The following is a 14,024-nucleotide window of genomic DNA, read 5'->3' on the forward strand; positions in this document are numbered from 1 at the left end:
AATAAATTGTCCAGACACTCTCTGGGTTGCTGTTTTCTCGATGCCAGGAGGCACCGTGAGTTGACTTTGTTTACTTGTGGGGCCTCTAATCGCTAAGTACACATGGTGGCCGACCCTCGCTCACAGTAGCTTGAGTTTCTTCTCATCAGAATCCACAAGGTCCTCAGAAGATTCCAGGAAGTCTGTGAAATATTCGATCCACTGCTCCAGGTAGGTATCTGTGGGTCAAGGTCTAGCTAGTCTGGTTGCAGCAGTTTGTCCATCCCATGTGGAAGATTTAAAGTGTAATAAATTGATACAATATGACTCCAAAGCTGTAGAGTGAAGAACGAGAGGCTTTATTACACTTTAGACTTTTAGTTGGCCTGATTCCAAGTGCTCGACTGAGGTCGGACAGGGAGGTCGACCTTTATTCCAGGGTCACAAGGGGAGGAGATACCAGGGAGCAAGTCACCAATGGGGGACAGGCCAGCTCTACATTGACAGTCACATATACACATATTACCACATTCTCTTTTATTCTTTCTTCCATTTCAGAATCAGATTGCCACTATCTGTACTATTCTGTTTTGTCTTTTTGAAGGCTGTCTAGAAGGAACAAGATACAAAAACACATTAACCCCTGAAGGCTGTGTGATGGAATTCTTTCCAATCTTTTTATTATTATTATAATTTATAAACACATACAGTTCAAAGAGATATGAAAAATACATAGTAAATAACGAATTAATACAGAGATATTAAACAATAATATTGCAGAATAAAAATATATCATAAAGAAAAAAAAATTTTTAGATCAGTTTAGAGTATGAACTATCTCTAAAAAAAATGATATAATTAATAAAAATATATAAAAAAAGAGAGAAAAAAAAACCCCAAAAAGGAAGAAAAAACAAATCTGAATTTTAAAAAAACTTAAAAAAAAATACCTACCGATATAGCTAAACCACGCCGATCACTCCGATCTCATCTAACAGCCCAATTATCATACATAATCATAAAAAGAAAACAGAACCAGATCAACTCACCACAAATGAAAATATTGAATAAATGGTCGCCAGGTTAACTCAAACTTAGAAGGGGATTCATAGACAGAGTTTCTAATTTTCTCTAAATTTAAACATAGTATAGTTTGGGTAAACCATTGGAAAACAGTGGGAGGATTAACCTCTTTCCAATTCAATAGTATAGATCTTCTAGCCATTAGTGTAAGAAAAGCAATCATACGATCCGCAGGAAGAGATAAATAAGTCAAATCTATCATATGTAATCCAAAAATTGCAGTAATGGGATACGTAGTGTATGTTTAGCCATTGGATTATCAATTAGTTTAGATTTAGATTTAGTTTAGATTTCTGTAAATATTTTTTTCCCAATCTAGGATTCTTGTTTTGCCAGATATATGAAGACAATTTAGAATCGACCTTATCAAAAAAATAGGTATAGCTTGGAATATATATAAAAATTTAGGTAAGATCATCATCTTAATAGCATTAATTCGGCCTATCATGGATAGGGATAATGGTGACCAATTGGTAAGTAAACTACCGATCAGGTCCAATAGAGCGAAAAAATTAGTCCTAAACAAATCTTTATGTTTTTTAGTAATCTTAAACCCTAAATATATAAAAACTGGAGGGAGGATTGGCATTACCCAACTTTAGAATTTATTATTGGGCAATTAATATTAGTTACTTAAGGTATTGGTTGAATTATTCAGAATTATCTCTAAATCCCCATTGGGTAAATTTAGAAATTAAACTGGTACAAAATTTCTCAATTAGTTCTATTTTGGGAGCTGCTCTCCCTTTTACTCTTACTAAACTATATAAACTAATTGATAATCCAATGGCTAAACATACACTACGTATATGGTTTCAATTCCGGAGATTTTTTGGTCTAAGTCATTTTATCTTGGAAACCCCTATTGTACTAAATTTCTTTTTTCATCCCTCTCTAATTGATCAAGCTTATTTACTCTGGAAAGTTAAAGGTATAACATGCTTTTGGATTTATTCTTGGATAACTCTTTCATGTCATTTGAACAATTATCCATGAAATATGATTTACCTAGATCTCATTTCTTTCGATATTTGCAGATTAGGAGTTTCTTAGTTTCGACTTTACCCTCTTTTCCCAATCGGGAGACTACGACTGTTTTAGAGGATATACTATATTCAAAATTCCCTCCAAAAGGTGTGTTATCTAAATTATATAATATAATTACAAAAATAAATTCTGGGACTTTTGGAAAGTTTAAAAATGATTGGGAAAGAGAACTCAACCTTCATATTTCCAATGAAAATTGGAATAAAATTCTGCGACTGGTAAACTCCTCTTCTCTATGTGCAAAACATTCACTGATACAGTTTAAAGTTGTTCATAGAGCTCATATGTCTAAAGATAAACTCCATCGCTTTTATTTTCATATTGATCCTATATGTGATAAATGTCAATTGGAAATAGCTTCCCTTACACATATGTTTTGGTCCTGTCCCTCTTTACAGAATTATTGGAAGGAAATTTTTTCCATTATATCTACCGTTTTGAATATTGATTTACAACCACATCCCATTACTGCAATTTTTGGATTACCTATGTGTGATGGAATTCAATGACTCTCATTCTGTCTTTTATTCCCTTTTGTGTTACAAAGTCTTTATCACCCTGATCTGGACACCTCAGGATGTTTCTCTAGAGGGGAGCTAATAGAATTGTGTAATGATAGAACTTTCACCCTCTGGATTCTTGATATAGATGAGAGGTCTTCATTGGAACTTTGTCATCTGAACCTCTGTTAACTTTGTATACTTGCATCCCAAAATATTTGTCCTTTGTTGTGAGCCGGTTATTATTTGTTTTGTCTAATTAACCTTTCTTCATTTCAAACTAGCTAATTGAATTTTCCTAATCATTCATTTGCCTTCTCAATACCATTGCAATTTTATCTCTCTGCATTATTTACTGTGCAACCTAATTGCTGAATACCCTGGACAACAATTTTTTTTTTAAAAGGTTTGCTTCCTAAAAAAAATTGGGAATTATGATGGACAACTTTGAGCTGAACACACAGATAATTTTAGATTTGATCTATCACATTGGAAGTTGGGGAAACATTAAGTTAGCTTTTATTGAATTTAGCATGTTGAATTGCATAATGATGCTGACATATTGCGTTAGTTCAACTGACCTAAAGATGTTTTCCCTCTGATTTTCATTTGTATTCAGCATCTGATGACTCTTATGTCAGGGTCCAACAATAGTCAGGAGCATTGATGGATTCTAGTTGCCCTGATGCTGTTTTCCATGGTCACAATATCCTGGTGAAACTTTTTACCATGTTCATCACTGACTGCACCAAGATCAGCAGGGAAGAAGTCTGAGTACGAATGCAGAAAATAAATTTTCAGTGACATGTTGCACTTCATGGTTTTGGATGCTTAAAGTAGACTTAAAATATGACAGAAAATCACAAAAATAAGTTGTATCTAAAAAAAAAACAGTACGTGATAGGAAAATATTACGGTGATTTTCATGATCAGCCCAAAATCCATAAAATACACCCAAATATGTTCAGGAAGTGAAGTCTTCATTTCCAGTGATATTTGTATCTCCATTTTTTTGTGAAAATGCGGTGAAACATTTGGATCCCTATCTGTTAACATTCTATTTAGCTTGCAGAGACTGAGCACAGGAGTTGGGATGTTAAGTTGTATAAGACATTGGTGAATCCAAATTTGGAGTATTGTGTGCAGTTTTTTGTCACCTAACTACAGGAAAGATATCAATAAGATGGAAAGAGTGCAGAGAAGATTTACTAGGATGTTGCCCGACTTCAGAAACGTAGTTACAGTGAAAGATTAAACAGGTTAGGACTTTATTTCCTGGAGAGTAGTAGAATGATGGGACTTTATAGAGGTATTTAAAATTATGAGGGGGATAGACAGTAAATGTAGGTAGGCTTTTTCCACTGAGGGTAGGTGAAATACAAACCACAGGACAAGGATTAGGGGTGAAAGGGGAAAAGTTTAGGGGGAACATGAGTGGGAGCTTCTTCACGCAGAGAGTGGTAGGAGTGTGGAATGAAGTGGTGAATAAGGGGTCAATTTTAACATTTAGGTCAATTTGGACAGGTACATGGATAGGAGAGGTCTATGAGCTGGGTGCAGGTCAATGGGACTAGGAAAAAATGGTTTAGCACAGACTAGAGGGGCCGAGATGGCCTGTTTCTGTGGTGTAATTATTCTATGACCAAATGGACGAGACAAGGTTGGGATCAGAATGGGCAACTTGTAATAGAAACCAAACTCCTGTAAATGAAAAAAACAAACAAATGCTGGGGAAACTCAGGAGGTCAAACAGTGCCTTTATGTAGCAAAGGTGAAGATACATTACCAATGTTTCGGGCTTGGGCCCTTGATGCTACATAAAAGTACTGTTTAACCTGCTGAGTTTCTCCAGCATTAGTGGGTTTTTTCACAACCACAGTATCAACAGAATCCTGTGTTTTACTAAGCTCCTGTAAATCCTTTTAATATTGTTTTTTACTTTCTCTTTCAGGAGTGAACATATTACTGAAATGGTGAAGAAAATTAATGACATTCGAGCGCATGTAAACTTTTAAGTGCCATTTTTTTCTCTGCCAGCAGGATTTTCCTGTGAGATGAAATGTTTGTAAAGGTAGTATAGGATGAGAAACAATGGGAATTCTCTTGAAACAAAGTTACTTTGTAGCATTGCAAACTTGCTCATCCAGCTGTAGCTCTGAGTTTGGTGGCATTGTGTTGGAGATGGAATAGATTTCATTGCATTTTTCTGCTTGTAGTATACATAGTTTGCAGATTGTTGTCTCCCTTCACAAAAAACAATTAAACTAATTCCTTGTTTCTATAATTAATTAATTAACCAGCTCCTTTCAAGACTGGGCTGTTTTCTTCTCTCATTTCACTGATTTGTGCTGTAGACAGATGCGCCCTTTCTCTAAATGCCATTTCTTCATGTGCATGCCCAGGAATCACAGCTGCCTGATCCAGGTATTGCAGCCATATGCATATCAGTCATATCCACTATTTGGGTATCAATTTTTATAAGGAGCTAAAAAGAAACCACTCTGGATTTGTTAGCATGTTTTATTGTAGCTGGAAGGCCATTCAGTCCATGACCATTGCAGATTCTCACAGTAATCCCATTCCTGCTCATGTTTCTCTGTAACCCATTTTCTCATGCCCAGTGAGTGATTCACCTGCCACAAAACATGGTCAATTTACAGTAACCACTTCATCTGTAAATCTTTGTGGGAGAAGCAGCAGCAAACTCCAGACAGACAGCACTGAAGAACACTGAGAGGGGGGGGGGGGGTGGGGGGGTGGCTTGGGAGGAGGGAGGGGGGAGGGAGAAAAAGTCACTGTAAATGTGTGGAAAAGAAAAAGTGTATATCATGGCTATTGTGATTTATGGTGTGAAAAATAAAAAATTTAAAAAAAACACTGGAGCTGCGAGTCAACAATACAAACTGGAAATGCTGTTTAGATTAGAATGGTGAATATACATTTCCTACCACTGCTAGTGATGCTTGGTCTTAACGATGCTACTTCAATCCATCCCAGCACTGGAGCGTGGTGACTATAAATCCAGGACTAGTCACGACACTCCAGTGCTGAGATGAGACCATTTCGGAGCATCACAAGCAGCGACAGACAATGCAATTTTTGTACACTGCACATACTTTTGTGTCTGAATAAATATATTTGAAGTACAACAGTAATTTTGTTCTTAAATCTAGATAAATGAATGTGCAGAACAAGTTAAGTGCCTAGTAGTAGCATTGAAGAGGCTTCCAGATATAACCATAGAACACTACAGCACAGAAACAGCCCCTTCAGCCCCTCTAGTCTGTCCTGAACTATTTTTTTTATTTTGCCAAGTCCCACTGTCTTGACCAGCACCCATAGCTCTTCATAACTCTCCCATTCACGTACCTGTCCAAATTTGTCTTAAATGTTAAAATTGAGCCTGCATTCACCACTTCAGCTGGAAGCTCGTTCCACACACTCCCACCACTCTGTGAAGATGTTTCCTCTTTCCCATGTCCTCTGGTTTGTATCTCACCTATCCTTAGCAGAAAAGGCCTACCTACATTTACTCTGCATATCCCCCTCATAATTAAAATACCTCTATCAAATCTCCCCTCATTCTTCTACACTCCAGGGAATAAAGTCGACGATGACACATGTTACTACTATGTGGTGAACTCGCTCGACCAGGATACGGCAGCGAGTGTCGTTGATTTCCTACAGCAGTCTCTGTTGATGCTGCCCACCCTGCTCGTTTTCATGAAACACCATGACCAACTGTCGTTAATGGCTGTGGCAGTTGGCCAATGTGACAGCCTCCTCCACGTGTGAGACTCTCTGTCGGGATGGTGGTTCCTCATGGTCACTGGTGCCAAAATAAGCAACCTTTTTTCTCCCCCCACCTCCAGCCTACAATACCCGAAACACCAAGATGGGCCCGGCACTGAGGGCAGTGAACAGAACCTCTGCACGAACTTATGGCACTTGCACTGTGTCCCTTTGATTTGCTGGCCATCAATTTAAGTGGACCTTTACTGTCGCAGCAATGACGCAACCGCCCTGGTGAGCTGATTTCCTGTGTGCCCACTGCCTGCTGGTAGACAAAAAGGGTGGTGTTTGGTCCACGCCAGAACTTTTCAAACATAGCCCTTGGAGGAAGCCAAACGACTATTCCCCATCCCCTCCCCACCTGGACTCTATCATGCTGTCCGACAACACCTACACACACATCCTGGTAGAGTGCCCCGCAATCTCAGCGCCACTTTTATCCGCGGAACCAAAACACACACATCCTAACCGAAGGCCCCCGCTTCATGCCAGGGTGTGCCGCCTTCACCCCTCCTCTAAAAAAACTTGCCCTTGCCAAAGAGGAACTTAAGTTGGGGATTGTGCAGCAATTGGACAGCCCCTGGGCCTACCCCTGTTTGTGGTCCCAAAGACAGCAGCAGGGTGGAGGCTGTGTGGTGATTACCGACGGCTCAACAAGGCCACCACTCTGGACAGATAACCCATGCCTCATATCTAAGATATTACAGCCAACTTACAAGTGGCATGGGTGTTTTCGATTTAATCAGGAATTATGAAATCCCAGTGCACTCCAAAGACATACCCAAACTGCTACAATCACCCCCTTTAGCCTGTTCGAATTTATGAGGATGCTCTTCGGGCTGAAGAACGCAACTCAGACTTTTCAGCAGCTGATGGACGTGGTGGGACAGGACCTCCCATTCGCGTTCATCTACCTAGATGCTATCCTTATTGCCAGCTGCAACCATTCAGAAAACACGGCCCACCTCAGACAACTATTCATCCACCTGCAGGAGTTCAGGCTGACCTTCAACCCTGCCAAGTGTCAGTTTGGGCAGGACACAATTGACTTCCTGGGGCATCGGATTGACAGGTACAGGGCAAAACCACTGCCCGAGAAGATGGAGGCCATTTGGCCATTCACGAAACCTCATGCCGTGAAGGGGCTGCAGGAGTTCACCAGTATGAACAACTTCTATGTCCCAGCAGCAGCTCAGATCATGTGACCCTTTTTGTGCTCACAGCAGGCAAAAATAAAGATGTTGCCTAGGACGAGGAGGTCTGGGAGGCATTCCAGAAGGCTAAGGACACTCTGGCCAACGCCACCCTCTGGTCACCCCAGGCTGGAAGCGCCAACCTCCCCTCATGTTGAACACCTCCAGCACAGTGGTTGGAGGGGTCCTTGAACAGCTAATCGACGGGTAATGGCAGCCCCTGGCCACCTTTAGTGTGCACCTCTGGCCACCTGAAAAATACAGCGCCTTTGACTGGGAGATATTGATGCTGAAGCTGGCGCTCAGGCATTTCCAATACTTTCTGGAAGGCAGAATCTTCACAGACCACAAACCACTAATCTTCACCTTACACAAAGTGTCTGACCTGTGGTCAGCCAGGCAGCAGAGGCACTTTTCCTATCTCTCTGAATTCACCACGGACATCCAACACATTGCTGGCAAGAACAACGTGGTGGCCAATGCACTCTCCCATCCCGCCATCTAGTCCATCCACACCCTATCCTAGGGCATAACATAATGACCCTGAGATCCTGGTGTACAGGACAGCACTTTCTGGGCTGCGGCTGGAGGATGACTCCAGCAACCAAACGCTCCTCTGTGATGTCTTCACCAGCAAACCCCACCCCAATGTGCTGGCAGCATGGAGATGGTAGATCTTTGACACAGTGCATCTAGCCATCAGAACTCTGGTAAATATGGTAGCAAGCAGGTTCGCCAGCACAGGCTCCAGAAACAGGTCAGTGAGTGGGCCAAGACCTGCCGCTCTGCCAGGCGCCCAAGATGCAAACTCGCATGAAAGCACCTCCCCAGACTTGAGCCACGTCTATGTCGACATCGTGGGACTGCTACCAGTTTTCTGTGGGATGAGATACCTCCTCACTATGGTTGACCGCTCCACGAGGTGGCCAGAGGCAGTCCTGATGGCCAACTCGGCAACAGAGACCTGTGCCATGGCACTAATCAACACCTGGGTGTCCAGGTTTGGAGTCCTGGAACATCTCACCTTCGACAGGGGAGCGCAGTTTACCTCGGTGCTCTGAGCAGCGCTAGCCAAACTATTGGAAGCCAAACTATTGAAAACCCAACTCCACAAGACCATGGCATATCTCCCACAGGTCAACAGGTTGTTGGATCAGTTCCACAGACATTTAAAAGCAGCCCTGATGGCCCAGCTCAAGGGGCCCAGCTGAGCGGATGAACTGCCTTGGGCCCTTCTGGGGATACGTACAATGCCTTTAATGTCTCCACAGCAGAAATGGTCTACGGCGCACCCTTGGTAATCCCACTGCGAAGGATCCAGAACCCCCCCACGGTTGCACTAAAACAGCTGAGGGAAGGCTGGGTACCCACAGCCCCCAATGCACGGCCAGCTCAAATCTTGTCCCCAAGGACTTGTACACCTGTGAATATGTTTTTGTGCGAAGGGGAGCACACCGGGCATCCCTCCAATGACCTTACAAGGGGCCATACAGAGTTGTCAGGCATAATGGGTCGACATGTGTGTTGGACATTGTCAGCAAAGAGGAAACCTTCACCCTCGACTGCATGAAACTGGTCCACGTAGACATTAACCAGCTAGTCGAGACTCAGCCCTCATGACACAGAGGTAGGCAGCCCAAAGCACCTCCCATATAGCCAGAGTAGATGAGCCCTCTGGTTTGTCCTGCCTGAGCACAGCTATGATATTAGACTGACAAACAATGCCACTCCTTCCTCTTTCATCCCACCTGAAACAACAAGCCTATATTATTCAGATGCCAGTCCTGCCCCTCCTGCAATTAAAGCTCCTTTTCCACTGGCACATTGTCCCAGGAATTAACTGGGCCAGGGTCCAATGGAAAAAGAAAGTCAGCACACCAGAGTCAAATTATGTCATTTCACATCAGGGATTGACAGCCTCGACCCCTACCCCTGGTGTCAGGTGATGCTGGTGTGCCATTTAATCTGTGGTAAAAGGACAGCAGAGTGTCACCTGTTTCCATTTGAAGGTAGATCCCTGGGGATGAGTGTGTTCAGTGGAAAAGCAGTCACTGTCCCAGTTAAAGGTAGCCCAGTGGAAACAGCACCAACGGCTTCCTATCCTGGGACACTGCCCGGCCAATTGACTGGAATGTCAGTGGAAAAAGGGCTTTATTTTCACTAATAGTCTCAGTCCTAATTCCATGTGACAACCCATGCTCTCAGCTCGTCTGCCTTTCCTACAGTATACCTTGGATTGAAATAGATGCACCTTAGAAAATTTCCACCACATACAACCCATTGACATCTCATTGCTGCAGTACCCTCCCTCTTTTCTCCACCCATCATCTCCTGCCTTTGCCACCCCCCCCCCCCCTTTACTCTCATACTTTGATGAAGGACTCAAGGCCACGATATTGGTTAAATATGTTTGCTTTTGCTACAGAAAAGACACTGTTTTCACGGAGCAGACTCAATGAACCAAATGGCCTGCTTCTGTTCCTTTTTCTTATGATCTTGTGTTGAGCTTCTCTCGCATTTTGTGCTTTTACTTCAACCGCAGTGTCTACTGAATTTTTTGATTTACCGTTGACATCTAATGTAACATGTAATTTTCATATCTTTTCCTTCCTCCAATACTCTATCTGCTCTGGCACTCTGGTTCTCATCTCCTGCAAATCTCGTTTAACCCCACCCCAGAGCAGCACTAAAAAACCTTCCTGCAAAGATATTAGTCCCCCTCCTGTTCAGATGGAACAGTTCCCACCTTCCCTGGAAGGGAGCCCAATGATCCAGAAACATGAAGTCCTTCCTCCTGCACCAACTCTTTAGCCATATGTTAAGATGGATTATCCTCCTATTTGCAGGGATCCTGTGCAATCAGAAGAGATTTGCTATAACTTGGGTATGTTTGGCACAGACATTGTGGTCTGAACAATCCTATTGCCGTGCTGTTCCAAGTTCTAGGATTTAGGTTTGATGCTGAGTTAGGACATTTGGTTTGGGTGAAAGATAGTTGATTTCTCAGCAGTAATAGGGAGAGAAAATCTTTCTGAGTTTAGATTTCTGGCATCAGTTTTTTTTTATTGCAAGCATGGGGAAGTGTTCTCAGTAAATAATTGTGTTAAGGATGCTGTGAAGGATTTTCCATTTCGATTTTTCATTTCAGTGGAATTTCCTATAAGGAGGAGAAAAATGTTGATTTGAGCCTAAAACTCTAGAATAAGCTGATTTCATTGAAATGCACAAAACACGCAACCTGCAAACACTGCGATTTTAGTAAAAAAAAATGCTGGAGGACCTCAGCAGGTGTTACAGCATCCATAAGAGTATGAGTATATATGTTATATCCTGAAGAAGGGCTCAGGCCAGAAACGTTGGTTATATACCCTTACCTCCTGCTGAGTACCTCCAAAATTTGTGTTTGTACTTCATTGAAATGCACAAACATTTTACAGAGCTTGATATGGTTGATACAGAGGTGGAGATATGAGATGCTGGAATCTTGCAATAAAAATGAGAAGTGGAGTCTATCGAAAATAGATTATGGGGGTTAATTTTAAGGGAAACACAGAACATCACAGAAACGAGCCCTTCAGTGCAAAATATCTGCAGAACATGGTGCCAACTGAACAGAGAACATTACTGGTGTAAACCTACTCAACAATCTAATTTTGCCCTTCCTTTCACCCATACCCTCTTTTTCTAATATCCATATGAATGTTGCTGTTATGCCAGCCTCCACCACCAACCCTGGCAATTCTGATATCTTCCTTAAACAGGTGTCTGGTATTTGCAATTAAACTAAATGTATTATCCCTCTGTCATGTAGAAACCTCTCAAAAGGCTTCTATTGTATCTGCTTCCATCATGTTGCAGGCAAATTTCTGCATCTATGTAGTGGATAGAGTGCTGACTGGGTGCATCACAGCCTGGTATGGGGACACCAATATCTCTTGAGTGGAAAGCCCTGTCAAAGGTAGTGGATACAGCCCAGTATATCACAGGAAAAACTCTCTGCACCTTCAAGAACATCCACAGGGAACGCTGCCAATGGGAGAGCAGTAGCAATCATCAAGGATCCAAACCACCCGGGAGGAGTCACATGATGGTGTAGTGGCCGGACGGTGAACTCCAGCCCTCTCCAGAAAAGTTGGGAAAAACAAGAGAAAACACAAAGGCACAGAAATAAAAGTTACAGAAAAGTGAGTATAAAGGTGGAAAGAAGATGGCGACAAAAAAAGAAAAATCGAAAGCAACGGCAAGAAGAGAGGAAGAGAAGACAAAGGAGGAAAAAGGTGAAGGCCTTACCTGTCCGAAGAGGCCCGCTGCGGAGAGAGAAACCCGCTCCCTCAGGTCAGTAAATAATGGACTACAAAAATGGCTCGCTGAGCCGAGTAAAAGTGCGCAACCGCGCATGCGCGATACTTAGCGCATGCGCGATGCGAATGAAAAAAAACACACCGACGGGAGGGGGGACCAGCTGGGGAGTCGATCTCCACAGCCGGCAACGACAGCTGCAGAGCATCTGCAGCAAGAAGAGACCACAGAAAACAATGGAAACAAGAAAGAAGAGGAGGAAAGGGCATCAAAGAAACAACAGATGGCCAACCCAGAGGAAGAAGAAGAGGAAGAGTATGGTGAAATAGAAGAAGAAAAGAAAGGCAAGGTAAAGGATATACTTGCTCTTATTAAAGGATACATGGAGTCATTTAAAGAATGGCAAACACAGGAATTTAAGGATTTAAGAAAAAGAATAAACAACACAGAAGAGAAAATAAATAAAATGGAGATGACCTTAACAGAAATGGGAAAAAAAATGGACAAGATGGAAGAGCGGGCAGTAGCAGCAGAAATGGAGGTAGAGGACTTAAAAAAGAAATTGGAGAAATCTAATAAAAAAACTAAAGAGACACAAGAACTACTAGCTCAAAAAATAGATACAATGGAAAACCATAACAGAAGAAATAACATAAACATAGTGGGCCTTAAGGAAGATGAAGAAGGCAAGAATATGAGGGAGTTTATAAAAGAGTGGATCCCTAAGACCCTAGGATGTCCAGAACTACAGCAAGAATTGGAAATAGAAAGGGCACATAGAGTATTGGCCTCTAAACCACAACCACAACAAAAACCAAGATCTATTGTAGTAAAATTCCTAAGATATACTACAAGAGAAAAGGTACTGGAGAAGACAATGGAAAAAGTAAGAGAGGGCAACAAACCACTGGAGTATAAAGGGCAAAAAATCTTCATTTATCCAGATATAAGTTTTGAACTCCTAAAGAAGAGAAAAGAGTTCAATACAGCAAAGGCGATTTTATGGAAGAAAGGGTATAAATTTATACTAAAGCATCCAGCGGTATTGAAAATATTTATTCCAGGACAACAAAACAGACTATTCTCGGATCCAGAAGAAGCACGAAAATTTGCAGAACAATTACAAAAATAGATTGAGGGAGGAAGACGGGTAATGAGAGTTAAATTGATCACGATTGATATGTATGTGGGTAAAGACAAAAATAGACTGAGGGATGAAGACGGGTAATGAGAGTAAAAATGATCACGATTGATATGTATGCGGGTAAAGAGGTATAAGAGTGAATAGAGACAATGAGCATACATGAATGTATCTGTACTTAGAGGAAAATATAGATAGTATAGACAAGAATTAATAAGGGAAGGTAATGGAATAGAGAGAATAAGGAGGGAATTAAAAGAGTGACCTTTGTGACATATGAAAAGTGAAATCTTTTCTGAGGGAGGCGGGGTGGGGGGAAATAGCGGTCACTGCAAAATCAGTTGACGCTTGCGAGTGGATTCGCAAATCCAAATGGAGAGGGGAGATGTGGTTGTCCGACAAGGGATAAAGGACAACTCAGGAGGTGAAGGGGAGATTGGGGATAAATAAGATAGAAATAGGAGAATAAGGAAAATGTTAGATGTTGTAGGAATGTTGTCTTATAAAGAGTTGAAAATAAGAAAACAGAAATAGAAAAGGAGGAAAAGTAATGATGGAAAAACGGAAAGAGAAGATAAACAAAATATAAAAGGGCTACGCTGAACTATATGTCTTTAAATATTAATGGAATACATAACCAAATTAAAAGGAAGAAACTACCAAATTTAAATGAATAAATGTATTCCATTAGAAAAAATAACATATTGGTTAAGAAATAATATTGAAATATTCAAACAAGTATAGGAGCCTTACATTAAATACAATAGCGAAAACCTACCGGGGACAAACATTACCTAAGTTGATGGAAGGAGAAGGAAAGAAAAGAATGGACTCAGTAGAATTTCTGGTGTAATTTTGTTGAATGACAACATTGTCTGACTGGCTTAATGCAACCTAGATTGTATACCTAAAATGGATGAGAGGGGGGGGGTGGGGGGGTGGTTTGGGAGGAAAGGGGGGGGGAGAAAAAGTCACTGTATATGTGTGAAA

At 41.5% G+C, this 14,024-nt stretch overlaps 1 protein-coding gene and 1 long non-coding RNA gene across 4 annotated transcripts in view; one reads left to right on the forward strand and one right to left on the reverse strand.

Moving 5' to 3' along the window:
• Nucleotides 1-5,349, forward strand: part of nup88 (nucleoporin 88) — a 100,530-nt gene extending 95,181 nt beyond the window's left edge. For 2 of the 3 annotated variants that reach the window (XM_069885012.1, XM_069885013.1), the window contains exon 17: nucleotides 4,561-5,349. In XM_069885012.1, the coding sequence (XP_069741113.1) occupies nucleotides 4,561-4,624 (64 nt within the window). In that variant the 3' untranslated portion in view covers nucleotides 4,625-5,349. Of the gene's footprint in view, nucleotides 1-3,228; nucleotides 3,384-4,560 lie in introns of all 3 variants that reach the window. The other variant, XR_011340088.1, reaches the window with a different exon arrangement.
• Nucleotides 1-14,024, reverse strand: part of LOC138736102 (uncharacterized) — a 14,854-nt gene continuing 830 nt past the window's right edge. The window contains exons 2-3 of the long non-coding RNA XR_011340089.1: nucleotides 3,191-3,379; nucleotides 1-588 (exon numbers count right to left, since the gene is read on the reverse strand). This is a non-coding gene — a long non-coding RNA (uncharacterized lncRNA). The remainder of the gene's footprint in view (nucleotides 589-3,190; nucleotides 3,380-14,024) is intronic.

This window comes from Narcine bancroftii, chromosome 6 (genome assembly GCF_036971445.1).
Source record: "Narcine bancroftii isolate sNarBan1 chromosome 6, sNarBan1.hap1, whole genome shotgun sequence".
Taxonomy (NCBI): domain Eukaryota; kingdom Metazoa; phylum Chordata; class Chondrichthyes; order Torpediniformes; family Narcinidae; genus Narcine; species Narcine bancroftii.